The following is a 26,918-nucleotide window of genomic DNA, read 5'->3' on the forward strand; positions in this document are numbered from 1 at the left end:
AGAAAAGCTTGAATACTTCAGGTGACTAAGAAACAAAATTACTGAGGGTACATATAATATCAATTGACCTAGGTAAAAAAAAAGTTCATATCTAGAATAACCAAAAGTTTGGAGTCCTGACTTACAATTTCAATTGGGCAAATGCAGGAGTCATGAGAGAACAGAATACACACACAGATTTTATTTAGTAACCCTATATATACAAGTTAACATGCTAGAAAAAGCATAAATGATATGTAAACAATTGTTTACAGAATACTTTTTCTTCATAAAGGTGCAAATGTTCAATATGTAAACACAAGAATGCCAACCTTTACAGCAAAAGGTTTTATCATCTCAAGTAATGTCTCCTAAAAATTGACTTCTGATTCTCCACCCCACCCCACCCCACCCCATGAATAGATATAGTAGACACTGAAGATGCTTGAGTTTCTTATAAAGGAGAAAGCAAGACATTTTAGTCTCACTTGTTCTTTCCAATGGTTATAATCCATCAAGATCAAAGCAGTTTATCAACTCTTTTGCAGCTTTTGGAATTATAGGAACTGGCCAGTGTCATGGTCATATCAAATTAAGGGTTGTGATCACCTAATTGAAATTTAAGCTATACACAGCTATCCTTTCTCCCTAAATTGCCTGATTCAGCTGCAATGCTGGCATTGTTGTAATAAATACATTTTTACAATCCAATTTCCATAAACTGGTCTAGACTTCTTCAAAAGAATAAAACTACATCTTAAGGATAAATATGGAAAGCTAAACTGAAAGTCCTAATATTCTAATAACTTCTTTCAGAAGCATAGTAAAGCTGGCCGCCTTATGCCTTGGAATCCAGAAATTCAGACATTTAAGTCAGAGTAAGCATAGTACCTAAGGCAATGCTCTAAAGTAGGAATTAATAGGAAATAAAATAGATTAACTACTTCTGAGGATACTTTTTCCCTTTCTTTAATCCATACTGCAAGATTACAGCCCAGATTTTTATTTGGGTATTAAGAGATATGTTCCCACTATGCCAACAGTGAAACGCATCTAAAGTTGTACACAAATTTCAGTGAAATTAATGGCACTAGAACAAAATTTTACTAGACGTGGGTTCTTGAATTACTTCTATTTAGCTTTGTGGAAACCATCTCATAAATTGTGCTAAAAGTTTCATATTTCTATTTCTTGTTCCAGTAACTAGATCATCATGAGTTTGCAATACTTCGTTCTTCTTGAAGATTTCTGAGTAACACTGATGCCCTTATTTAATAGCTCTGTGCTTTGTGTGTGTGGGTGTGTGTATATGATATGAATTAAATGGAGCAAACCTCAGTTTTAATAAAGTGTTTTTGTCCAATACACTCAGTACAATGTACAGTATTATTTTAATAAAATGTATCGCTCATCCTGCTGAAATGAATAGGCTGTAGGCCACTTTCTTTACAACAAGGCAGTTGCAGAGGATCATCTGACTTTGTTATATCTTCTCTGAAAAAGGCAAATGATATTTTAGAGAAACATTGCTCTTTTGGCTGAAGAGAGGCCTTGTCTCCCTCTCACGCAGGCTTAGCTCTTTGAATGAACTCACATATATCTGGGATCTTAGTTAATGCTGGAGTAACAATAGATTCCAGTTCCATCAGAAAGATAATTACATTAGGATAGGGAGACAAAGACAAGGAAATTACTGTTCCAGGTAGTTTTCTGCAGTTGGTTAGCATGATCTTCCTTAATTGTAGTAGAGAAGAGGGCAAATGTTTGGAATATCCACTACAGTTCCAAAGGAAGAGGCACAGCAAAGAAAATAGGTGTGATCTCATTTTACCAGAGTCTTGAAGGGCTCTTAAAGTCACCTAACTCAAAAGTTTCAGTTGGAATGAGTAAAGAGGCAAGTTCTTCCCTTTGGCTTTTTACCATATATGGGATTCGCAGTGGGTCATTTTGATAACCCCCACACCTCCTCCAAGCCGACGATAGTTCATTCCTCCATACAGCCTGCAGAAGAAATAGAGTATGCTTATTCTATTACAGAAAATACAAGAATCACAGATAAGACTGCTGAAAAGCCCACTGGGATCAAATTAGAAAATGGGACACAGAAAGCCATGTATATTAAATGTATGCAAATTTACATGATGGTTTCTATGTTAACAAGCTTGTGTACAGTCATGAGAGAAGGTTTGTCATCACATCTCACAAACCTTATGCATTTAATTCTAACATTTTATATACCTACTACGATGAATTAAAGAATTAAAATTTGGATATAACAAAATACAATAAAAAAATATACTAAAACCATAAAATCATATGAAATGCCATAATGAATAAGAAAGTTTTTAGCATGAGCTTTGGTTTTCCCAGGCAAATTTTTAAATTACTATTTTAGAAGACCAATTATTGACTACACCTTATTCATCAAAACAAATGATTTTTTCCTATACAGTAGGCTGTTAACTGGTTATGGTCACACCTCATGTTAAGCCATGACTGTAATCAAGGTTTGTTGAACAAACCAAAGTGAGTTGTCAATAGTCAAGTTTTGATGAATTCATGGTCTGCTTTCTCTCCTTTTTAAGTTCTTTTCTTGCGCCTCTGTGGCTTAGTTAGATGTTTGGGCAAAGCTAAAGACAAGTTGGGAATAAGATAAGAAAAAAGCAGCACTCATGCTTGCATGTGCTAAAATGCAATTAGTAGGCTAGCAACAAATCTTGCATGTTCTCAAATTTTCTGCATATAGATTGATTAGTAGAATATTTTTAAAATTAGAATGAATATAACTTGTCACCACCTTTCTCCTCCCACCAGGGGGACTCTGGGCGGTTTACAACAAAATAATCAATAAAACAATAAATATATAATATAATTACAATATATAAAAATACACTAAATAAAATACAAATACAAATAACTAATAAATATAGATAAAAATAAAGTCCAGATGGCTATGATCTAATTCAGTCCTTGTGTGAAACGAACAATTTAGGGCACTAGCCATCCCCAGTCATGACTATTCCGCTCCCTGCCCCAAGCCAGGTGGCAGAGCCAGGTCTTCAGATTCCTCCAGAAGGCCAGGAGCGAGGGGGCTAACCTCACCTCCAGGGGTAGGGTGCTCCAGAGGGCAGGAGCTACTGCAGAGAAGGCCCGCCTCCTAGACCCCACCAGACGGAATTCTCTTACCAACAGGGTCCGTAGCATGCCCTCTCTGCATGACCGGGTGGGACAGGTTGATGTAACAGGGAAGAGGTGGTCCCTTAGGTAGCCTGGCCCCATGTCATGTAGGGCTTTAAAGGTGATAACCAACACCTTGAATTGGACCCGAAAGCAAACTGGCACCCAATGCAGCTCGCATAGCAGAGGTGTTATGTGCACCTTTCTAGGAGCGCCAAAGATAGCCCATGCAGCTGCATTCTGGACCAGTTGTAGCTTCCAGATACTCTTCAAGGGTAGCCCCATGTACAGCACATTGCAATAGTCAATATGGGAGATAACAAGGGCATGAGTGACCGTTCAAAGGGCCTCCTGATCCAGGAAAGGGCGTAACTAGACCAAAACATGGAGCTGCGCAAAGGCCCTCCTGGCCACAGCTGCCACCTGCTCTTGCAGGAGCCATGAGTCCAGGAGGACCCCCAGATTACGCACCAGGTCTGTCTGGGGTAGTGCAACCTCATCCAGAACCAAAGATGACAATATCTTGGATACGGAAGAGCCATTAACCCACAGCCACTCCGCCTACCAGGGTTCAGCAGAAGCCTGTTGTTCCCCATCCAGACCCCTACAGCCTCCAGGCACCAAGAGAGGGTGGACACAGCATCACTTACCTCACCTGGGATGAAGATGTACAATTGAGTATCATCAGCATATTGGTGATACCTCACCCCGTGGAGATGGATGATCTCACTCAGCGGTTTCATGTAGATGCTAAAAAGGAGTGGAGAGAGTACCGAGCCCTGTGGCACCCCACAAAGGAGGGGTCGAGGTCGGATCTCTCGCTCCCTATCAACACCGATTGGGAGCAGCCTGGAGGAAGGAGGTAAACCAATGCAAGACCACGCTGCCCACCACCAACTCCCTGAGCAGACCCAAAAGGAAACCATGGTTGATGATATCGAAAGCCGTTGTGAGGTCAAGAAGAGCAAGGATGGATGCACTGCCACCATCCTGCTCCCACCAGAGATCATCCATAAGTGTGACCAATGCCGTTTCTGTCCCATATCCGGGCCTGAAACCTGACTGAAAGGGGTCCAGATAATCCGTTTCATCCAGAACCCTCTGGAGCTGTAATGCCACCACTTTCTCAACTACTTTCCCCAAAAAGGGGAGGTGGACTGGACAAAAATTATCCAGTACAGTAGGGTCCGGGGATGGTTTCTTGAGGAGGGAGTGCACCAGCCCCTCCTTAAAGGCAGTTGGAAACACCCCCTCCCTCAAGGATGTATTAACCATTGCCTGGACCCAACCACATGTCACCTCCTGAGCTGCTTTCAACAGCCAGGAGGGACATGGGTCTAGATGACATGTGGTGGCATTTACTGTCTGGAGGATCCTGTCCGCTTCCTCAGGTCCAACAGGATCAAACTGTTCCCAGATGACTAAGTAAGTACGCTCCCCTGGTATCTCCATGGACCATGCCTCACGCTTGGAGTCTAACTTGGAATGGATCCGAGCGATTTTATCCTGCAGATGCTCCGAAAACTCCTCTGCACAGCCCTGTAGATGGGTCACTGGGCCCACCGTCCCCAAAAGGAATCAAGTAATTTTAAACAGGGCCATTGGGCAGCATTCTGCGGATGTGATAAGAGCAGAGAAGTATTGACGCTTTGCTGCTCTTATTGCCGCACGGTAGGCCTTAATAGCTTCTCTAACCAGTGTTCAGTTGGATTCAGTCTTTGTCTTCCTCCAGTGGCGATGTCATGAGTACTGATGGTGAGCAGGAGGGGGCCCCTATCCAGGGGGGGAAACGCATGCGTAGTACTGAGGGGTTAAGCAGCCATTCAAAGAGACACAGATCAGACCCGCCTTGACTTTTGGGGTTTATCTGTCTGGGTTTTTCCCACGCTTCTTCAGTTTGTTAGGATTTTCTGTCTAATGTAGCAGTAATAAAACACTAGAGACCTATTCCTTGTCTCAGTGTGGTTCCTGACTGTTAGGACAGGCACTCTAGATATCTCTTAACCCTCTTCAGACCCCTCAGCTCCTCCGTAAACCATGGGGAGTGTCGGGTTCGATGGGGCAAGAGAGGTCGTACAGGCACAATCCTGTCCAAGGACCTGGCCACCTCCCTATTCCAGGCGGCAGCCAGGGCCTCCACTGGACTGTGCAGCAGATCTTTGGGTATAACCCCCAGCTCCTTTTGAAACCCTACCGGGCCCATCAGTTGCTGGGGGCAGAACAATCAAATGGGTCCTGCCTCCCTGCAGAGGGGGGCGGCATAAGAGAATCTCAGCGCCACCAGGGCATGATCTGACCATGGCAATGGGGACAGCTGTAACTCTCTCCTCAGATTACATTGCCATTGCTCTGACAAGAAAACCAAATCCGGGGTGAGACCACTGTCTTGAGTTGGGTCCCAAATAATCTGAGACAGGTCCATTGCTGCCATGGTAGCCATGAACTCCCAAGCTGTCTCTGAGGCGTTCCCCAGGGACAGCAGGTTGAAGTCCCCCAAAACCATATGTCAGGAACTCCACTGCCAACCCCAAGATGGCCTCCAGCAGCTCAGGCAGGGAGGTTACTATGCAGCAGGGAGGCTGGTACAGTAGCAACACTCCCAACTGTTTTTGGGAACCCAACTTGAAAAACAGGGCCCCACAACTGGCTACTTATGCAGCAGTGCCCCTGAAGGCCACCAAAGACTCTCGGATGACAACAGCCACCCCTCCTCCCCTGCCCTGGTGTCTCAGCTGATGCCATACTGTAAACCCGGCCAGGCACATTTCCAAAAGAGGCACACCCCCTTCGGGGCCCAGCCAGGTTTTAGTAATACATGCCAGATCTGCCCCCTCCTCAGTGAACAAATGACGTATGAGTGGGGCTTGTTGTTGACTGACCTGGCATTAAGCAGCAGCAGCTGGAGGCTGGGACCCCTATGAATCCACTGTCCAGGGCCTGGGTCTGAGTGCAGAGGGCCAGAACACGCCACCAGTAACAAACACTGGGGGTGTCTTCCCCGAAGATGGCCTGCCCTCCGGCTCCCACCATAACATCCCCTACCTGTCACCATCTCAATGATATGACCCACCCTACAGTCCCCAGAAACTTCAAATCCATCTGGCCCCGCTCCTGGACCTCTGGAGTCCCTAGTTCAAAATAGAAGTCCCTCCATCCACTTACACACCCTCACACAAACCCAATCACCCACAGGGCAATGGCAGGTCCTCCGGTGCACCAGCTCACGCTCTCGGCGCTGTCAGAACCCAGCCATCACCAACCCATTCACTATTCACTATGCCCCCCCACCTCAGCCTCTCTCACTGGGGGGCATCTCATTCACTCCCTCTCACCTCCTGACTCTCACTCAGGAGGTGAGTGCTCTCCCACACCATCAAACACTCCTGGACTCCCCCCCTTGTCTCTCACCCCCAGGAGGGAGTCCTCATTCACACTGGAGGGGCCCCAACAGCTCTCCACCATCCCTGGGCAGGTTGGGAGGGGATGGTTGAGTTCTCAATTTTTTCCTTTTTCAATTTCCCAGTCTACCCTTCAGCTTTTAGCTTTTTTATATCAGACAATTTTGTCATGCTGCCATCTAGCCAGGCATTCAGTCTATACTGATTTTCTCAGAAAGCAGATAACAGATTGAAGAGATAAAATAATGTTCATTCTTGCCCTTGGAAATTGTTTTATCTATTCATCTATTCATTCATTAACTTAATGCATATAAAAGTTGTTCTCTGTGACCAGGTTGCTGTAAAACCTGGTTCTACATGTTCTGAAACACAGCAATTCCGTATTAAAGTAGACGTTCCACCAAACACAAGTATGGAAAAGGTTTTTTTCCACAGTAGATTCTTTGAAATGACACTATCAACAAACATGCAGAATTCAATCAAATATTACTTCTTAAATGCACTGAGTATTCTATTTGGATTAAAAAAAATTATTTGGATTCTATTTAAAATCCAGTTATGCCTTAAAAAAAATAGAATTCCAGAATAGCTCACATTGTGTGTTAAGAAGGCTGAATTCCACAACTGATATATTATAATTCTCTTATAATTTATTCTATATTCAGATATAGAGATGTCTAGAGTGCCGCTGGAGGAAGACAAAGACCGAATCCGACTGAATACAAGCTAGAGCCGCAATTAAGGCCTATCTTGTGGCAGTAAGAGCGGCAAAACGTCAGTATTTCTCCGCTCTTATTGCATCTGCAGAATGCCACCCAGCAGCCCTGTTTAGGATCACATGATCCCCGTTAGGAAAAAGTGTCCCGGAAAATCATCTACAGGGCTGTGCTGAGGAGTTTTCGGAGCATCTGCAGGATAAAATTGCTCGGATTCCCTCTGTTGGACTCCCAAGCGTGAAACAGGGTCTGGGGAGATGCCTAGGGAACGTACTTAACCAGTTATCTGGGAACAGTTTGATCCTGTTGGACCTGAGGAAGTGGACAAGATCAGCTCAGGAGGTGATGTGTGGTTGGGTGCAGTTGATGGTAAATACATCCTTGCTGGAGGGGGTGTTTCCAACAGCCTTTAAGGAGGGGCTGGTGCACCCCCTCCTCAAGAAACCATCACTGGATCCTACCGCGCTGGATAATTTTCGTCCACTCTCCCACCTCCCTTTTATGGGGAAGGTGGTTGAGAAGATGGTGGCACTGCAGCTTCAGAGGATCCCGGAGGAAGCGGATTATCTAGACCCCTTTCAGTCAGGTTTCATCTCCCATACAGACTACTGTAATGCGCTCTACATGGGGCTACCCTTGAAGACTATCCAGAAGCTACAGCTGGTCCAAAATGCAGCCGCGTGGGCAGTTTTTGGTGCCTCAAGATCAGCACATGTTACTCCCTTGCTCTGCGAGCTGCACTGGGTGCCAGTTTGCTTCCAGGTCCAATTCAAGGTGTTGGTTATCACCTTTAAAGCCCTACATGACATGGGGCCAGGTTACCTAAGGGACTGTCTCATCCCCGTTACATCAACCTGTCCCACCCGATCATGCAGAGAGGGCATGCTACGGACCCTGTCTGCAAGAGAATTCCATCTGGCGGGGTCCAGGCGGGCCTTCTCTGCAGCAGCTCCTGCCCTTTGGAACATCCTTTCCCGGGAAGTGAGGTTGGCCTCCTCGCTTCTGGACTTCAGGAAACAGCTGAAGACCTGGTTTTGTCACCATGCCTAGAGTGGGGAAAGGAAGAGCCATTCTTGGGGCTGGTTGGTTCCCTAGTCCTGCCAGGACCGGTTCCGGTCCCCTTTGGGGGGAATTAGATCTGCCATCACTTGGATTTTATTATATTTTATATGTGTATTTATTGATATTATTTTGATTTTATTGTATTTTATACTGTTTTATTGTGAACTGCCCAGGGTCCCCTGAGTGGGGGAGATGGGCGGTAATAAAAATATGATAAATAAAAAAAAAATAGAAGTAACTAACTTTGGAACATAATAAATACTTTGCCAATGGAGCCCCTTTCTCTACCTTACTGTCCCAGAATTCATCTGGTAATACTATACACATGTTTATGCTGCTTTAATCAAACTCACTTTCATTTCAGAAATCACAGATCATGAATTCTGAGTATTCAGCTCCTGACCTGAAACCCCGAGTGGCTGGTTTGTACAGACATTATAAATTTGATTTACTTGGCTTTGGTTTAATGCATACGGAGTTTGAGTGGGGGGATAACAAAATGTGGTCATGATGCAAATTCTGCCTTTTAATTACTTGCATGCAATGATGCAAGTATGAAAATGGCAGAGCTTGTGTTGTGACATCACAACATGTTTTGTATTTTGGCACCATCATGCTTAGGATTGGACACATACAGTTTAGTATAATGTGTGAAATCAGCCATTATAGTTTGTACTCCCTAGTTTATAGCTTGCAGCATATATGTGAACTCACCCGTTATTTTCAGGGATTGATTGTATAATCAGAGGATAACATGTTGAAATAAATGCAGTGTGACATGCCCTCATTGTCATTGCTTAAAAGTTAATTTACCTCCACGTGTTGGCATCTGGATCAAATACCTCAATTGTCTTCAAGTATGTTGTGCCATCAAAGCCTCCCACAGCCATTAGCTGTCCATTCACCACAGCAAGCCCAACCTAAAAAATAATATCTCTGTTACTTATGTCAGTAAGGATGCTGCAAGGATGCTTTTTGATGTTCGGTGTTTCAAAGGGAAAATTCATGAAAATGTACTGCAATGCTTTTCTTTTGGTGGAAAAGTGGCTGAAAAGGGGTAATATGGAAAGCAATTTGGCCTTAATTTGTTGATCAGACTACATCTACCAATATCATATGTCCTACAGGTCATTTTAGGTAAGATTATGCTGGTTTATGCATTTCCAAGCTCATCTGTCACAGCACCTTCATGTATATAGTACCCAACACATGTAGGTCTAGTCTCCAATACAGGTAGTCCTCGATTTATGACGGCAATTGGGAACAGAATTTCTGGTGCTAAATGATGTGGTCATAAAGCACAATTGCATCACTTAGTGACGGCAATCCCGACTGTCATTGTTAACTGAATCCCATGGTTGTATGCGAGGCAACTTCCTGCTGGTTCCTACAATCAAAGTCAGTGGCGAAGTCGGCAGGAAGTTGCAAGTCCCAGGATGGCCAGCAGGTAGATAAATGGCTGCTGCTGGGTAGGGGAGGGAGCGAGGGGGTGGGTGAGAGTTGGTGAGGGTGCACAAGGGTGTGTGAGGATGTGAGGGAAGGTTGGGGAGGGTGTGTGCGAATGGTGTAGCACGGGTTGTGGAGGGTGTGTGAGGGAGGGTCGGGGAGGGTGCGAGGGAGTACATGAGGTGCACCACGGGTTGGGTGTGAGGAGTGTGCAAGAGGCATGGTGCAGGAGGGTGCAAGAGAGGCACCATGGGTCGGGGAGGGTGCAAGAGAGGCATGGCTGGAGTTGGGGAGGGTGCGCAAGGGTGCATGGGGGGGGTGTGAGTGGCCAGTGCGGCACAAGAGCAGGGGGGCTGGCAGAGGGTGTGCAGGTGGGGGAGACTTATCCCAGCGACTTGCAACCTTCCCTGACAGCTTCCCCACTGACTTTCTAGGGATGCTGGCAGGGAAGGTTGCAAATGGTGATCGTGTGATTGTGGGGCACTGCAACCGGTCGTAAGTGTGAACCAGTTGCCAAGTGCCCAGACCGTGATCACATGACTGCAGGGGTGCTGGGATGGCCAGAACTCCGTGGACCAGTCATAATCACCATTTGTTCAGTGCTGTCATAACTTTAACAGTCACTGAACAAAAGGTGGTAGGTTGAGGACTACCTGTAATTAAGTTTATACATACATAAAACACTTGGGACAAAAACATTGCAAAATGGTCTCTCTCATATTGCATAAACTGATGCTATATAAATCATTATTACAGTACATATTAACATGGAGGCAGGGGTCCAAGTTCATTCTGCTATCTGTGCACAAAATGAACACATTTCCCCAAAACAAGACTACCAACGCTGTGCTACCTTTTCCTTTTCTAAATTCTAAGGTTTTTGTTGTCAGCCTTTGCACTCCTCTGAAACTGGGCCTTCTCGAACAGTCTCTTAATCCTTGGCAGTCTAATCATGGAAGATATGGAGGAATAGCAGCCAACCAATGAAACACCTTACCCCACTTCGGCGTGATGTCATAGCCACTACAGGGGACCACTGGTTGGTTCTGGGGTTGTATCGCTCAGCACTGCTGAGTTCAGTAGTATCATCTCTGCCTCCCACAGCATAGATCATATCTTGATACACGGCACACCCTAGGTGCTTACGTCGCGTTCCCATAGGTGCAATTGTATGCCAGCGATTCTCCTGGGGGTTGTAGCGTTCCACTGTGGATGGTTTTTATGATACTGGTCAAACAATAAAGACATCTAACAATAGCAAAACACAGTCTACCCCCCTCAGACATCAGCAGCTGAAGCAAGGGTATAATCAGAAGATTATATGAGATATTGGAAATTATCAGATTATAGGCTGATCTAATTCAGTATTCAGTTCATATCAGGGGCCCATCAGATGTTTCCAAGAAACACAGAAGAGTGATAGAAAAGTAGCATCTTGCATCGACAGATTTATCTTGGAAAACTGCCTATCAGACAGAGATATCTGATCTACTTAATGAAGAATTAATGAGGTGTGACAACTCAGTAAAGAGATAGTCTTTCCTGCTTATACGCTCAATTATTTTCTCAGTAACACTGAAAGCAATTGTTTCATTGTTTAGCATCCCTGAGCAGCAAAAGGATGAAAGTAAACTGAGCGTGTATGGGAAATACCTGTGTTCAGAGGCGATGTCCCATCAGAGCCTCCAACAGCATACAGGAAGCCCCCTAGCACAGCCACAGCCACCCCAAGTCGCCTAGTACTCATGGAAGCTACACGAGTCCATTTGTTTTCTTTTGGATCATACCTAAAACAAAGCGAAAGAACATCTCACTGCTGGTAAAACTAATTCTGCTGCCTTCCTGAAGGAACTCAATTTCCAGCTCGATTTTTAAAATACCTTTCAACGATGTTGAGACAGGAAACACCGTCCTGACCACCTACAGCATACAAATATCCACCAAGTACTGCCACTCCAACACTGGTTCTGCAAGTGCTGGTAGGTGCCACATCACTGCTCCACTGATTGGTCTTTGGATCATATCTGGGGAAAAAAATATATATTTCAGTTCTTCATGGCACGTACCTTGTAAGTTCTCACTTTTTTTCTTATGAGTTCTGTATTTTCTTCTCTTGAAACTTCTGCTTTTCATCTATATTGTTAAGAGTTCACCTAGATAGAGATTAAATAACGGACTAGGAAGCAAAACTATTTTCAGGGTAGTATTTCTGTTCAAAATAAACAACTTTGGTTCTCTTGACGGTAATTCAGTCCAGGGGAGGGAGAGAAGAGGAAGGAGGTGAAGTTCTTGTTCTTGTTTCTCTTGGAAGCTTTTACTACCTGATCCTTGGTTTTCTCTGGACTGCTCATGGTTTTCAAGGTATGGTCTGCCTTACGTGAGTTTAAACTGCTGTTTTTAATGCTGATTTGTAGTTGATCTTAAGACTGCTTATGTTTTTAAACTGCATATAGTATTAATGCAAGCCACCTATTCAGAGGTGGGGAAATCTGGCAGCCAAGAGCTGTCTTTCTGGGGAGCAAACACTGTGTGTATGTGGGGGTGGGAAAGATACTACCAAATTGGCAGGGTCTTGTCGCCCACATGGCCCAAGTTACGATTTTCTGATTTTTCTTTTACAGGCCAGTGTAGAAAGATCTAGAATTGTTTCTTTATTTTGTTTTCTACTGTTATTATGAAGCATAATTTTGGGATTACATTAAAGGTTTTGTATGTTTCCTCGGTCAACGTGAGAGGAAGCTGCGCTGCCTATTTTTAGTCTGAAGTTATTCTAGCAGGCATGGACTGCCTACTTCTATCTTAAAAGGAATCTAAAATTCCTATATAATTTCTTTGAACAGGAAGAAAAATCCCAAGTCATTTTAATAATAATACAAAATGCCTATGAAAAAGCAGATAATTTCTATACTGTATTTATTATTAAGCAATATGCTGAGATATAATTAGTAAATAGCATGATGATCTTAAAAAGACTTCCTCTGGTTGAGACTGAACCTTTTTCTCCCCATCCAGACTTCACCAGCCTCCAGGTGCCATGGCCTGGACCTCAAGGACATCACTTGTTTGGCCTGGGGTTGAGATACACAACTGAGCATCATCTGCATAACGTTCATGGGATGAACGTGCCCAGTGGTCTCATGTAGATGTTAAATAGAAAAGTTAAGTCTTGACATCCCCACAAAAGAGGGGCCTTGGATTTGATCTCCTCCCCCCAAAAACCAACTGAAACTGCCCCTGGAGAAAGGAATAAAACCACAGTAACACAGTGTCCCTGCTCCCAACTCTCAGATACTACAATTTATGGTATATCTTTTCCATGTAATAAATGAAATAGCAGCTTATGTGCAGTTGATTATGTATCATTGCTATAATATTAGCAGGCAGGTATACACTGAGCAGCCTTAAGTTTTGTGTGATAAGAACTTACCTTTCTACACTATTTAGATAGGAAGAACCATCATGTCCTCCTACTGCATAAAGAAGATCATCTAAGACACTAACTCCAACACCACATCGTCTTTTGCTCATGGAAGCCACCATCCGCCACTCATTTGTTTGAGGATCATAGCGCTCAACACTGGAAATTGCATCTCCGCTACACCAGCCACCCACTGAGAAAATCAAATTGGGAGACAGTAGAATGGCAGGATATAATTAGACATATGGAGTGTGGAGGGCAGATAATATTTTATCTTCGTATATATGAAGTGCATATCAGACCCAGCAGGCAAACTGCAGCTGTCTGATGACCCTGGAGAAGACAAGTAACAGACAGAAGATTGTCGTCTTTTCCATGATGTGCAAGGAGGCAATATATGGGTACAATAGAATACATCGTTTATTTTAGAGGGTGCTAGTATGAAAAGGCCCCAACCCTTTTGGCTTTTCGGAAGGCCTTGAAGACCTGGCTTTGTGCCCCGAGTGTGCGAAGGGCCCTGTTTCAGGTTGTGCTGACACTGACGGATTTTAATATCTCTTGTCTGTATTTATATTTAATTTTCTGTATTGTTTTAACTGTTCGACTGTTTTTTATTATTGTCAACTGCCCAGAGTTACTGGTCTGAGATGGGCAGATAGATAGATGATAGGAAGGAAGGAAGGAAGGAAGGAAGGAAGGAAGGAAGGAAGGAAGGAAGGAAGGAAGGAAGGAAGGAAGGAAGGAAGGGCATGGAGGCTCCTTAGAAAAGCAAAATGTAGAGGTGCCAGGTAAGCCTGTAGTAAGGTCACCCCATGTTGTTATCAGATTTTACATTCCTGTTGCAAAGGTCATGTTATAAGTTACACTGCATTTGTATGTCCTATGTAATTTCAGAGTATATAATCTGTAACTTTATGAGCCTTGGGGCTCCTCTGCATTTCTTCACTGAGGAGCACAGTGATCACTGTAGTTGTGCATGCCAATAAAATATACTTTGTTGCATCTATTCCCAAATACTTTGGTTCCTTACTAAAGTGGGCATTTTTCCCATAACAGCCTGGCATAGTCGACAGGATTGGAAGATGAGGTGCTGGGGCAGTCTTCTGCATTTGGCACGCCCCTGCCACTTTTGCAGATTCGGGGTCTCTGCCTTTGCCTTTATCCTCACCGATCCTAAATCTTGGAGATATCTGGATATTTCTTTGGGGTTTTGGTAGCAGAGAAACTTTCTGAGGACTCAGCAGGAGCAAATCTGGGACTGTGAATGCAAATCTGAGTGAGTTATGATTCTGAATGGCGGTTGTGGATTCCCCCCATTTGCAGGAACAAGAAATGGGCAGTGAGGGATTCATGAGCCAGCGTACACAGATGTGCAAAAGAGACCAGGGGACGAAGGGGTGGTAATTGTTGTCTATTGTTTGTCTTAACCTGACTGCTTGTGGTGTGTTTCTGTTTAATGATAAATTCCAGGTATACCAGGACCAGGAATCTCTCCTTCCCAGCCACCCTCACTTGTGGAACTAGAGGAAGATTCCCCTGTGACCTCTGCAGTGTGAAGCACAAGGGGAAGAAAGTTGATTCTCATGACTCTACAGAGCTGTGAGAGGCTGTGTGCATGGGTGTAAGTGAGAAAATTAAAAAGGCACATCAACAGCAGTGCAGGAAGACCAAAGGCAGCAAATAATGTGTACTCCAAAACATATCTGTATCAGTTTTATTTACTGTTCTGCCTTTTATGCTTCCCTTTATTGAAGGTTTTCAAAGTAACGCAGCCAGGTCACTTTGAAGTTTGTTACAACTTTTTTGGCTGTGCTTTCCCTCTTCATCATAATTTCATATTTCTGGCCAAGGAACCTGCACTTTGTAAGACACACTGTGAATTTTGCATCACACCATAGTTTGTTTATTTATCGAATTTTATCAACACCCATCTCCCCCACAAAGGAGGGACTCTGGGTGGTTTACAACAAAAACGAAGTTTAAAATTCAGTATCATTATAAATACAATAAATATAAATATAAATAGACAATAAAAATGTAAAATGTGATAATGTGATAATCCTATATTTTTCCCCATGTTAGGAGGTTCATAAGCACAAAGATTTCTTGGGGTCTAGGAAAAAGCAAAGGGTCCTCACAACTGCCAAAAATGCTGAGAACTATGGAAATAGATGCATACCTGCGAAGAGAACTTCTCCACAACGGATGGGTTTGCGTGGTCGAGTTCTAGGACCCTGCATCAGTGGTCGTTCTTGGGGCAACAGCAGGTAGTTCTTAGCTTCATCTACTAAATCCCTACAAATAAATTAAAATACAACCCAAGGAAAACCAAGTACAGTTAATCTGAAGTATAATTTGTAATACTGATGATTAATATTGTTAATATTGTTGTATATAGAAAGTGAAGCACAGCACTTTGCCAGCTGAGTATTTTTCAAGCTTTACATTCTGAGAAGTTTGCTTTAAACATTTACTGTCTGAAAATGTTAGTTTTCTTGAAAAAAAAAACACCAAGACCATGCCAGTTTTAACTGATCCTCTCAGGGCATAAGAAATGCATTTTTTGGTCTACCTACAATATGTATTTGTTGACAGAATAAGGCTTCAAAGTTAAACATATTCTTCTAATAAACAAGTCTTATAAGAAAGAAAACAAAGATTGCTATAGGCTGATATAATAGTTCTTAACACTGCAACTTCACAATTTTACGTTAAGAGGAACTGTAAGAGATTTCTCATTAGTAATGACTTACCTACATTCTTCATCACTTTTAATGAGTGGATCAGAGCCAACTGTGCCCACCAAGAACTTTGGACTAAGAAGTGGCAAGCGGACGTGTTGCAATACCTGTCAGTCAAGAACAGCGGATCAAAAATCTGATGCTATACTACTCCAGGAGACCTAGTAAGTTCCAATGGTTAAGTTAAGTGTTTTCTGTGATATTGCCAATTAACACATGCTTAAGATAGGGGCACTTTCATCTCACAAGCCACAACAGCAGGATAATGATGCTAACATGGGCATCCAGATGTCTACTTTGCCCCCACATTTACGTCAACAGCACCATCAAGGTCTCAATAACAACACTCGTAAGATTAGAGGCACCTTCACGTGCTCTTCCTCTAAGGTGATATATGCCATCATCTGCCTTCAATGCCTTCCACACAGGACAAACAAGCCAAATTTGGAAAAGAGAAACTTTATCAGCAATAGGACAAGAAATCGCTGAACTCACATACAACAAAAGGTTTCAACAAATACAATGGGATTTTAACACATTACAATTGTTAATTGATAAGTTATTTGTACTGTCTCACATGTAACCTGTATCTGCATAACTTCCCTGTCTTCTCCTTCCTTCACCCCAACTTCATCCCAATTTAAATCCTACATCAATTAAACCACTCCATGCATCTGACACACAAAAGTAGCTCACAAAAGTTTATGTCTTTTAATGAAATTCATCTGAAAAACTGCTGCCAGATTTCTCATGATTTCAGCTCAAATATGACAACCTAACTAAGCTAGGGCTAAACTGAAATGGCATTCCCAAGGTTACCACTTAATACACAGGGGATAAATCTTTGGAGGTAGGGAACAGATCTAACACTTTAAAGAAGGCACACTAACTCAGTGGTACCACTATGTGAAGACTTCAGGGTAATCACCAGAGCCTTACCCTTAACAGAGCTCCCCTTCTTTCTATAAAGCAGACTACTGTCTCTAGGTCAGTTGGTCCCAGGCCCATGCTCCATGTTCCATCCCAATGAAAAGTTTGTATTTTGCCAGAGCTGTTCCACCTCTTCCCTCTTTCATTAGAAGAAAGCCAAAAGAAGACCTATAGTGGCAAAACACACTCAGAAGTGGCAGCCCTCATTCACACTACCTTTATTGCAGACATCTGGAGGCCTACCTGTGGAGCTGCATTATAGAATGCCTAAACACTGAAATCCTTCTTCCTTATGCTCAAAGTCCCATCTGCAGGGGGTGGGCCTGCTGGATCCTTTACAAACCTGCTGGAAGCATGTCGGAAATTATGTCTATATAAGATGTATTACTCTTGCCAGTGTCTGTGCCATAATTCTTAAGACCCAGAGTTTGGGGTATCACCTGGTACAGAATAGGGATGAATGAACTGCTACTTCACATTCTAAGGAGATACATTTTCATACAAGCAATCTTCTTTTGTTCATATTAACAAACAATAGCACTGTAAATAAATAATAAAGAAATGTGTATCCTGCAAAATAACATGTTTGCATATGTGCAATCATGTAAGAAAAGTATTTGGGGGGTACCTGAGGAAGCTGAGGTCGCCTTTCTTGAATGCTGTATTTGACCCAAGCCATTACTGCATTGAACACCTGCTCTTCGCTCCGGACATTGAGTTCATCACTGGAAATTATGTCAATAAGCTGATTTGCTGGAAGCAGCATGAATTCCTCACTTTCCATCACCTAAATGGACATAAGATTTTAAAGCAAGCAGAGCCATTTGGAAATTGAGAAGTCCTGTTGAAAAAAGCACTTCAGCACCTTTTGCTTCTATAGATTTTAGTGTAGACATTTCACAATACATCTAAAGCAACATTTTTACATATGGAAAATTTTATATAAGAAATAAATTATTTACATTAATTGGCCCATTAATATAAATTATGTAAGTTCAAAATCATCATGGGTCGTTAAGCAGAATCATTTGCTTTGAATCCAAGAGGACAAATGTAAGATCTTTGCCAACTATGGGTTAAGAGTGACCTTTGTCAAGTTGTCCTCACAGGTCTCAGTTTTTCCATTTGAAATAATGACAACCCAAATCCTAAAATGTTATTGAGAGGATAATTCATTTCAATAAAGCAGCTGCCTTTGTAATATGGGCAAAAACAGTACAGAGAGCCTAAAGCAAAATTACCCAGAGTATCGTAGGCAAATGTAAAAAAACCTTCTGATCTTGGTTTCTGGCGAAGACAGAGTGCCTCAGGGTTACAAGATGGACTCACTTTATCCCACCTCCTCTTCATTTGCCTTCTCTAAATATACACACAGAGGCTGTGCACCTCAGACGGACTCAGACTGCAAAAGCTGCCAAGCACTAAAGTGGTGCGAAATACAAGCTCCTGACAAGCTGCAGACATGTACATATGCATTCCTTCTTGGCCTGCAGTAGAAAACAAATTTCTCCAAAGACACAAGAGGACCTTGTGTAACTTCTCTAACTTACAAAACTAAGAAAAAAGATATTATCTTGTCGCACTGCAATCAAGCCAACTGGAGTAACTTTCTGTAACCTCTTTTGTCGACTGCTTTTGGGAAGCAGCAGCACAAAATACAACAATTTTGCAGAACTTTACATCCCCATGTTCCCAGGCAGGTAGGGTAAAAATCACTTAACATGAAAAATAAAATAGTTTTAATAATAAAACCATATCTGGAGTTTTACTGAGAAGGATATTGAGATTGGGTTCAGATTTCCTTGCTTCTCTCCCAAAAGTCAAATGCATTTAGCAAATGGGGAAATCCTTAATTTATCTTAAAAGATACGATCTACCTGATCTTGTAACACAGAAATTCCATGTGAATTTCTTGATTTTTTAAAATTAAATAATGCATTTTATTCTAATTAGTAATTGTAAACATTTTAGGATATCTTTGGTGAAGGGCAATACGTAAACATCTTATAAAATATCCTAATGGGTAGCTTCTTCTGCAGCTGTGGCAGCAAAGTATCATTTATGCGAGTTGTTTAAATAGAAGCTGGGTGACCATTTGTTGGGGATGCCAGAGTCACGAATTCCTGCACTGGACAGGGCAGTTAGACAAGAATATTTCCAAGATCCCTTCCTTTACATTCGATGATTCAATAACCTTTTAGAAAGTTCTGTTGTTTACAGAGCAAGTTATAGATTTCAAATCAGTTTATTCCAAGAATTATAATGCTAACATTTTAATCAAATATCTATTTTTTCTCATATGTTTTATCAAATAATTGAAACAAAACGATGTTTTTTTGTCTTTTGCTCCATTATATGAATTTGTGAAACTGGTGACCCTGCCTACTCACCAACCAAAATATAGCCTGAAACAGCCTGTTTGAAAACAACTCAGCACTAGCAGGCTCACAACTGCATTTGGCTGATGGGGTCCCAGTTATGCCCATATTTTATACATGGATATAATCTTGTCCCAATGAACTAATCTAAGCAAGAAGATGAGTGGGTTTTTTTTAAATGGAGATAATGAATACTTCCATTATTCATTGCACAGATCACTTCATATCAAGCTGCATTTAACTATGTACAAAAAACACGGTGAAAAGTAATCAATATTCAATCAACATACCAATTATGAAATAACATCAAAAGTTGTAAGACAACACCCACCAATGCTGCTTAGAGCTGCTGAAATTCAGCTACGTATGGGCCCAGAGCAATGTTCTGGATAGTTTCCTCACCATTTAAAAATTATCATCCAAAGAATATTACTTTCAGTTAATAGCACAATTAGGTTCCATAAAAATACTGTATTTTAGCAAGCATTTTCTTCTACACTCTCAATATAGTACCCTATTAAATACAATTCTACATAACCCTCATTCTCAAGATAATAAAAATCAAGGATCTCCCCAAAACTAAAAATATTTAATTGTTCTTAGTCAAAATGCATTTGTTCTGCTCCAAAAACATTTATGGCATTTATAATCAGAAATACCATAAAAGAAAAAGAGGTTTACCATAATAAGAGAAAATTTAAAAATCTAAGACTTGCGTAGTCGTAAGATTTGGTCTATGCATGTTGAAGAATAACACAGTAGAATTTAGATGAAAAAAATTATGATTCAAAGTCATCTAGCCCTAGTTATTTATAAAAATAATAAAGGCCAGATAAAAATTAATTAAATAATTAATTAAATAATATCATACATATTTTGAGCAATTATCACATTTCCATTCAGTTAAAGTAAAAATGCTCAAACATTAATCAAATCCCGTAAGTGAGGCCTACAACCAACTGTTTTGAAATATATGAAGAAAGAAAGCAAATTTCAGTTTTCACCCATAATAAAATTATAGACACTTGTATGACAGATTAGGTAGCTAAAAATAGAGAAGCTTGGTATGGAGCCTGCAGAATTCCTCCTTTAAAAAAAAGAAAACCCCTAATAATATGAGGAAGAAGGATTCTAGCTCATAACTATCCTTGCTAAATGAAGCTTCTAACTTCAGGGAAGTTGGTTTTGTTTTTTTGTTTAATGCTGAGGACTCTTCAAAAACAATGAACCTTTACCTACTGTGGTATAGTTCATGTTGCCACTTACTTCCAGTGCATATATTAACCAGACTTTAATTCTAGGGCCACTCACCTCTTGAAAATTATGTTGAGTGAATTTATCAGCAATTCTAAGAAGTTCACGGCAAGAATGAGTATCAGCAAACGCCCGGATGCCAAGGCAGTTGGAAGGATCCAACTGTCTTTTCAGAAACTCACAGCAGGCTTCTTGGATCTCAGCTAGCTGGAGGAGGCAGGCAGCTGGCAGTAAGGTCTGAACATTGCCCTCTTCTACCGTAATTTGGGAAGTATATGCAAAGTCAATCAGCAGTTCCATGGCCCTTTCATCAATGTCTCTGATCACCACCTCAGTCTGCCGGCTCTCTGCAAGCTCTCCTGTGAACATAGCTCGGAAGTAGGGGCTGCAGGCTGACAGGATGACCCGGTGGGCATAGATCTTTTTGGCCCCCACAACCAGCACCACATCACACAGCTCCCGGTGCTTACGCAACAAGTTGATAACCTCTAGTGTTTGGCGAGGGTGCTTGTCTGATATGTAAGGCATGCGAGCAGGTTGTGGCACCCCTTCTGGTAGTTTGTTGGGATCTCCGAGAGTGCAACGGCTTGTTACGTCCATTCCGGTTTCACCTGCTCGATTACTAGTACACCTAACAAAGGAATAGAGCAGTGAAACCAATGGATAGAAAATACTGCACCAAAAACATAACACAGACAAGCATCTAAAAAACCAGAAAGGGAAAGAAAAGTACACCTCTTCTAGAGAAGTGTCATAAGTCACTTCATCTTGACAGGCTTTTGATAAAAGTTATTCAACAATGGAAAAATCAGTAATGTACTTGCTTATATATGTCTTCATTCAAAGGGAAAGTGTAACATACTATAGCTAAAAATACCTTAATAAGGCAATATAAGATTTGGACTGAACAGATTTCTAAGAAAGTGTTCAGAATAAATGAATGTAATCCCAGATATTCTCACAGGATCCAAATAGCCTAATGTTTTACGTGAAAACATTAACAAGCCAAACAGAAACTATGAAACAGCAGAATAACTGGGGTTATAAGAATTCTCTTTCTTTTTTTTTTTAATTTCTAGGGCAATATTTTAATTTTTTTTCGTGAACGTCACCCATGAAGATGCCTTGGATCGAGTCAAATGGAGATAGATATGCCAACAAGTGGACCCTGCCATAGCGCGGGAATAACACTAGGAAGAAAATTCAAATTCCAAAAAATACATTTTTAATTAGGGGTAACTATGAAATTTCTCTTAAAAAAAGAGAAAAAAGATTACTGAAATTTATTTATTTATCATATTTATATGGCCACCCATCAGACACAAAGTGACTGGGCGGCATAAATAAAATACATTTTAATTACTCTCTTCAATTTTCCTTATAGTTATAATTTTTAACATAAAATTCCAATGCACTGGGAGAGAATCTGGGGATTGTTTTATGGTTATTTTGCATTATTTCCAACATTTGTAAAATTACTTGGAAATAAGATACACTGACAACAGAACATATCGCCAACTTGTTCAACATTATAAGACTTTATCTGATAATGTGTCAGAAACTGCTTGAACTCATATGATTGTCATCATTAAACTGGACAGATAATTAACTGCTGTTTGGGGGATGATGCTTGGATTTTAATTACTGTACAATATTTGCTTTCTGACTTGTATGATTACAATGTGGAAGACTAGAATTTGATTTTAAAAGGACTTGTGGAGTGGTTTTTTATTGCTCTCCTTGTTTCTATGGCATTTTTGTTACCTAAAACATTTCAATACATTTCTTTATTTAAAGAATATTTTTATTCTTTATTTAAAGAATGTTTATATTCAGTAAGAGTACACTTGAATGAAACATTCATTTTATCAAGCTACACAATGCAATCCTCTATGACCCAAATTGTTCTGCAAAACAGGAATTACAGCGCACTTCCCTGTTAAATTAAAGAAATGTCAAAGAATTTATGACAGCTAAACTCAGAAAAACAGTAAAAGATCACAGAGGATCCATGGGATGTTTCCAATTCATAACATGGTCAAAAAAGAAACTAGTAAAATGGATATCATTCCTCAAGCAGAAAGATGTCACAGTTTCAGTGGGCTCTCCAAGTTAAGTTTACTGTAAAAGGAGAAGCAACTTTTTTCTGGGCTCCCTATAGAAACCACGGTATGAAAAGATATGGGCAAGGAAAACAAGTCAAGGCGTATCCACGGTTTATTGGAGAACACATAGTGGCAATGTTTACAAATAACTCCAAAACAAAACATATTATAGCTTTGTTCAATGCATGACCCTTACATATTTCTGATACCAGAAGACAAAGTCATTTGTTAACCAATTTGTTTGAAAAGCAAAATCTTGTTGAATCAGCCATCTAGCAAATCAGAAGGCCACACAGCAAAGCAAGCAAACTTTATTTAAATATGTTTTCTATACCTTATCCATTATCCTATTTTAGATAGTTATTGCATATTCAGGTTTTAATCTCAGTAACTATCTAGATTAGATTACTAATCAAAAAATGTTGATTAACTATAATTGTACATGAAAAGCATGTAAGTTGCTGCAAATTAAACTACAAATACATAGGTAGGAACCCGTAAGGTAAAGACCCACCCCTGAAGCAAACTTAACTCTTCATAACTTCATGGATATTTCCCTGTACAGAAGTGATTTACCATTGCCTTCTTCAAGCATTTTTTTACTTCCCAGTCTAGTTTACAGTCTAGGAATTCCTGGATGGTCTCCCATCCAAGTACTAACCAGGCCTGACTCCATTTAGGTTCCAAGATCAAACAAGACTGGCCAAATGCTGCCACCTATTGAAGTGACACAGATGCAAAATTTAAATCTACAGAGGACACACTGAAGCATTTAAATGGGGATAGGCAACTTGATGATACTTCGGCAGTTCTAAAAGGCATGACAAACTGTGAGGGATGCTGACAGCTGAGATTCAGAAGCCATGAAGAGTTAACATCAGAAGCTGTCTTTCCAAAGTGCAGTGGCAACTGTGGTGGATTACTGTTCTCAGAGGAAAGATGACAAATGGAAAGCTTAAAACTATTGTTGTCTGATAGCTCAAACATTATCTGGGTTCTATACAATGATTATACATCATAATTTAGTGTGATGTCACAATTCAATCTATTTAATCAAGTACTTTAATTACCTGCGCATTGGTTTTGTGTCCATGCACTGCAAAGAGAAGTCTTCAAATTATTGCTGCGCCCTGAGCAAACAAACAAACAAACAAACCCTATGTAACAATACAGACAATTAAAATGGCTTGTTATATATTTAAAAAATGGTCAGATTATTATTAAAGTCTGTAGGTAAAGGTAAAGGTTCCCCTTGACATTAAGTCCAATCGTGTCCGACTCTAGGGGGTGGTGCTCATCTTCGTTTCAAAGCCGAAGAGCCGGCGCTTGTCCGTAGACACTTCCGTGGTCATGTGGCTGGCATGACTACACGGAACGCCGTTACCTGCCCACCGAAGCGGTACCTATTAATCTACTCACATTTGCATGTTTTCAAACTGCTAGGTTGGCAGGAGCTGGGACTAACAACGGGAGCTCACCCCGTCACGCGGATTCGAACTGCCAACCTTCCGATCGGCAAGCTCAGCAGCTTAACCTGCAGCGCCACTGCGTCCCTAAAGTCTGTAGCACTTGAAATAAATGCTAAGTAAAGGATTGTTAACAATTTCCACCTACTGATATCTTTTTCCAAAATGATCCTGCTCCCAGTTTTTTAATTTTTTTTTTATCCTGCCTTTATTACTTTATAAGTAACTCAAGGCAGCGAACATACATAATACTCCTTCTTCCTCCTCTTTTCCCCACAACAACCCTGTGAGGTGAGTTGGGCTGAGAAAGAGTAGGCCCAAGGTTGCCCAGCTGGCTTTCATGCCTAAGGCAGGACTAGAACACTCAGCCTCCTGGTTTCTAGCCCGTTGCCTTAACCACTAGACCAAACTGGCTAGTACAACCATACCAAATCTACAGTATGTTTAATTAAACCTTATAGCTACAATCTTATACCAACATGGAGAAATTATTCTGACTAACATGCACTAGACTATGTATAAGGCAGATATATTATCATGTATAGATTTGCCATCAATAAGAATTGTGCACATTTAAAGCTACAATTACAAATTGCTTATGAGGATTACAACCATTGTTAAGTGTGATTTAATATTGAGTAAGCATATTTAATATAGTGCAAAGTGCTGGAACTTACTATCAATTTTTTTTCAATCCCACTCAACAATAAATATTTCACAAGAAAGTATCTACAAATAAATTATCAAATGAATAATTTTAAAAGATTAAAATCCTCCAAATACACAACCGCCCAAACTTTAGCAGTGTCTTCTGAAATAAATTTTTATATTCATCACCACATCCCAAGCAAAAATTTGTCCACCTGTGATTACATGCATAAATTTAAAATTTAAAAAAACATAATTAGCTACTCACCTTGTGATAAAACAGAGGTATGACAGAAGCCTAATAATCACTAATCCTTGCCTTCAACTCATTTTATCCACTGAGAATTGCAAGGCTGATGACTGTATCACCCAGATGCCTAAAAATAAATTGCAAGAATGTGAAATGTTTCCTCTAAAAAACTCCATTGTTTTCTTGTCTACTGCACTGAAATAAAGTTTTGCTCACATAGAATAGTTTTTAAATAGATACATAGACACCACAGAACACCTCCAAAAGGTGATACTGAACATTCTTCTCAGGTGAAATTTCAGTTTCAGAGAGAGAGAAGCACTCACAAAGGCTATCCAAATCAGTGAACAGAAGAGACCGGGCAGTTGACAAGGAAGGCAGATGACATTTACAAACTCAAAAAGAATGCTTCTCAAATCCTTCCTTTGATCCAAGAGATCCTGGATGAAAGTTGGAGCCTCTCTGCCAGATATTTTTCATGTGATAGCTTTCTCATTCCCCCCCACCTCACCCATCCCTGACCAGCAACTTAGGCACCTCTCCAGTATTTCCTCCTTGTATGAACCCCCTAAAGTGCATTGGGGGTTTATTCAAATTAACTTTTTCATTCCCCGCAACAGGAATTTTAATAACATATGGGGAATGGCCATTAGCTTGACATGGTTGGGGAAAAATATAAACGTGGAGCTCTGTTGATAGCCATTTAGCTATAGGAACTAAGCAGAGATTCCCTATTCAGAGGTGGTATACAGCCAACATTGGTTCATGGAAGGGTAATCAACTGCATGATTTATTTATGAAATGTGTACACCGCTTTAGTCCGGAGACAGGGCATTCACCTCCTGACCCTGCTGGCAGGCATCTTGAAAGCACGTAGCTGCCCGCTATTGGAAAAAAGCTGCTAAATTAGGCAGACCTGATTTAATTTTGCTGGGCGTTCCTAGTGTTATTCTTTCGCAGGCCCTTTAGCCCAAGGTCTCGCCCATCTCTTCTCCCCATGGATTCTTTTTATAGCCTACCCTCACCCGAACTGTCCGCGACCACAGCCTTTGCCAACCCTGGAAACTGACCTCCCAAGTGGAAGGGGGAGCTTATTCTAAGTCTCGGCGGCGGCGAGCACAGAAGCCGTTGCAGGGAAATGCCATGTATCGACAGGGACTCTGTATCCTGTAGGAGGTGGGAGGAACGAAGGACCTCCCCGACTTCTACAGCCGCAATGATTCCCACAGTTCCCACTGATCCCGGAAACTGCCAGTAGCCAGCACCCCACCCCACCCCGCCCCACCCCACCCACCAGGCTTCACCCGCCGGAAGTAATCCTGCCCTCTTCGTTTTCCGTGCAAGAACTCTAAGTGTCCGCTCAAACGTTCCGGCCTCAGCGACGCTGAGCGGTTTCTATGGCGACGGGGTTATTCCTGCTGGCTCAGCTGCCAGAAAGCATCGGGGAGCCGCGGCGAGGTTGGTCTTAAACTGTGGCAGGATGAGAGGGTTTCAGAATCTAATGTTGGTACAGGCCAGGCCCACTCATTCCATGTTTTAGATCAAGTGCTTGTTTAACTGATTACTGTACTGTTTGTATGTATAGTAGTGCTTTATGTAGAATGAAAGGACGGATTGCTGCTCCGAGGGCAGAGGAGGATTTTAGGCAATGAGTTTTTGCAAAAATGCCCTGCTGGGTGTCGCACTGGTAGAATTTTGTGGGGATTGTTGTTCAGACGATTTTGCTTTTCATTGTTGATTCTGTTTGTTCCCTCACTATTTCAAGGAATAATTGCACAATATCACAAATGCTAACTTGGAAACATAGGATTGTGCTGTGAGTGTAGCCACTTTAACTTAAAAAAGATATTTTTCTGAATGAGTGTGCCTAATCTTTTACTTCCTGCCTTGTGATGCACAAAAAAGACTCAACATAAGCATAAAGAACGGAGATAGCTGCACCCTATAATT

The 26,918-nt window shown here is 41.4% G+C and overlaps 1 protein-coding gene across 1 annotated transcript; it reads right to left on the reverse strand.

The window, feature by feature from the left end:
• Nucleotides 1-160: 160 nt before the first annotated feature.
• On the reverse strand, nt 161-26,216 carry KLHL20 (kelch like family member 20). Its single transcript, XM_063298513.1, has 13 exons — nt 26,039-26,216; nt 24,987-25,095; nt 23,675-23,734; nt 20,557-21,130; nt 17,496-17,654; nt 15,950-16,044; nt 15,376-15,491; nt 13,206-13,389; nt 11,659-11,802; nt 11,432-11,565; nt 10,776-10,984; nt 9,146-9,252; nt 161-1,980 (listed from the first exon to the last, which is right to left on the reverse strand). Exons 3-13 carry the CDS (start codon nt 23,695-23,697, stop codon nt 1,896-1,898), a joined length of 1,830 nt encoding a protein of 609 aa, XP_063154583.1. The 5' UTR covers nt 23,698-23,734; nt 24,987-25,095; nt 26,039-26,216; the 3' UTR covers nt 161-1,895.
• Between the last annotated feature and the right edge of the window lie 702 nt (nt 26,217-26,918).

This window comes from Candoia aspera, chromosome 3, assembly GCF_035149785.1.
Source record: "Candoia aspera isolate rCanAsp1 chromosome 3, rCanAsp1.hap2, whole genome shotgun sequence".
In the NCBI taxonomy this organism is placed as follows: Eukaryota; Metazoa; Chordata; class Lepidosauria; order Squamata; family Boidae; genus Candoia; species Candoia aspera.

Coding starts and splice junctions, on each gene's coding strand:
- KLHL20 (XM_063298513.1), bottom strand. CDS start 23,697: ATGGACACAAAACCAATGCGCAG. Junction 21,131..23,674: donor GACACAAAACCAATGCGCAG/GTAATTAAAGTA, acceptor TTCCTTTGTTAG/GTGTACTAGTAATCGAGCAG. Junction 13,390..15,375: donor TGGAGAAGTTCTCTTCGCAG/GTATGCATCTAT, acceptor TGATTTTCTCAG/TGGGTGGCTGGTGTAGCGGA.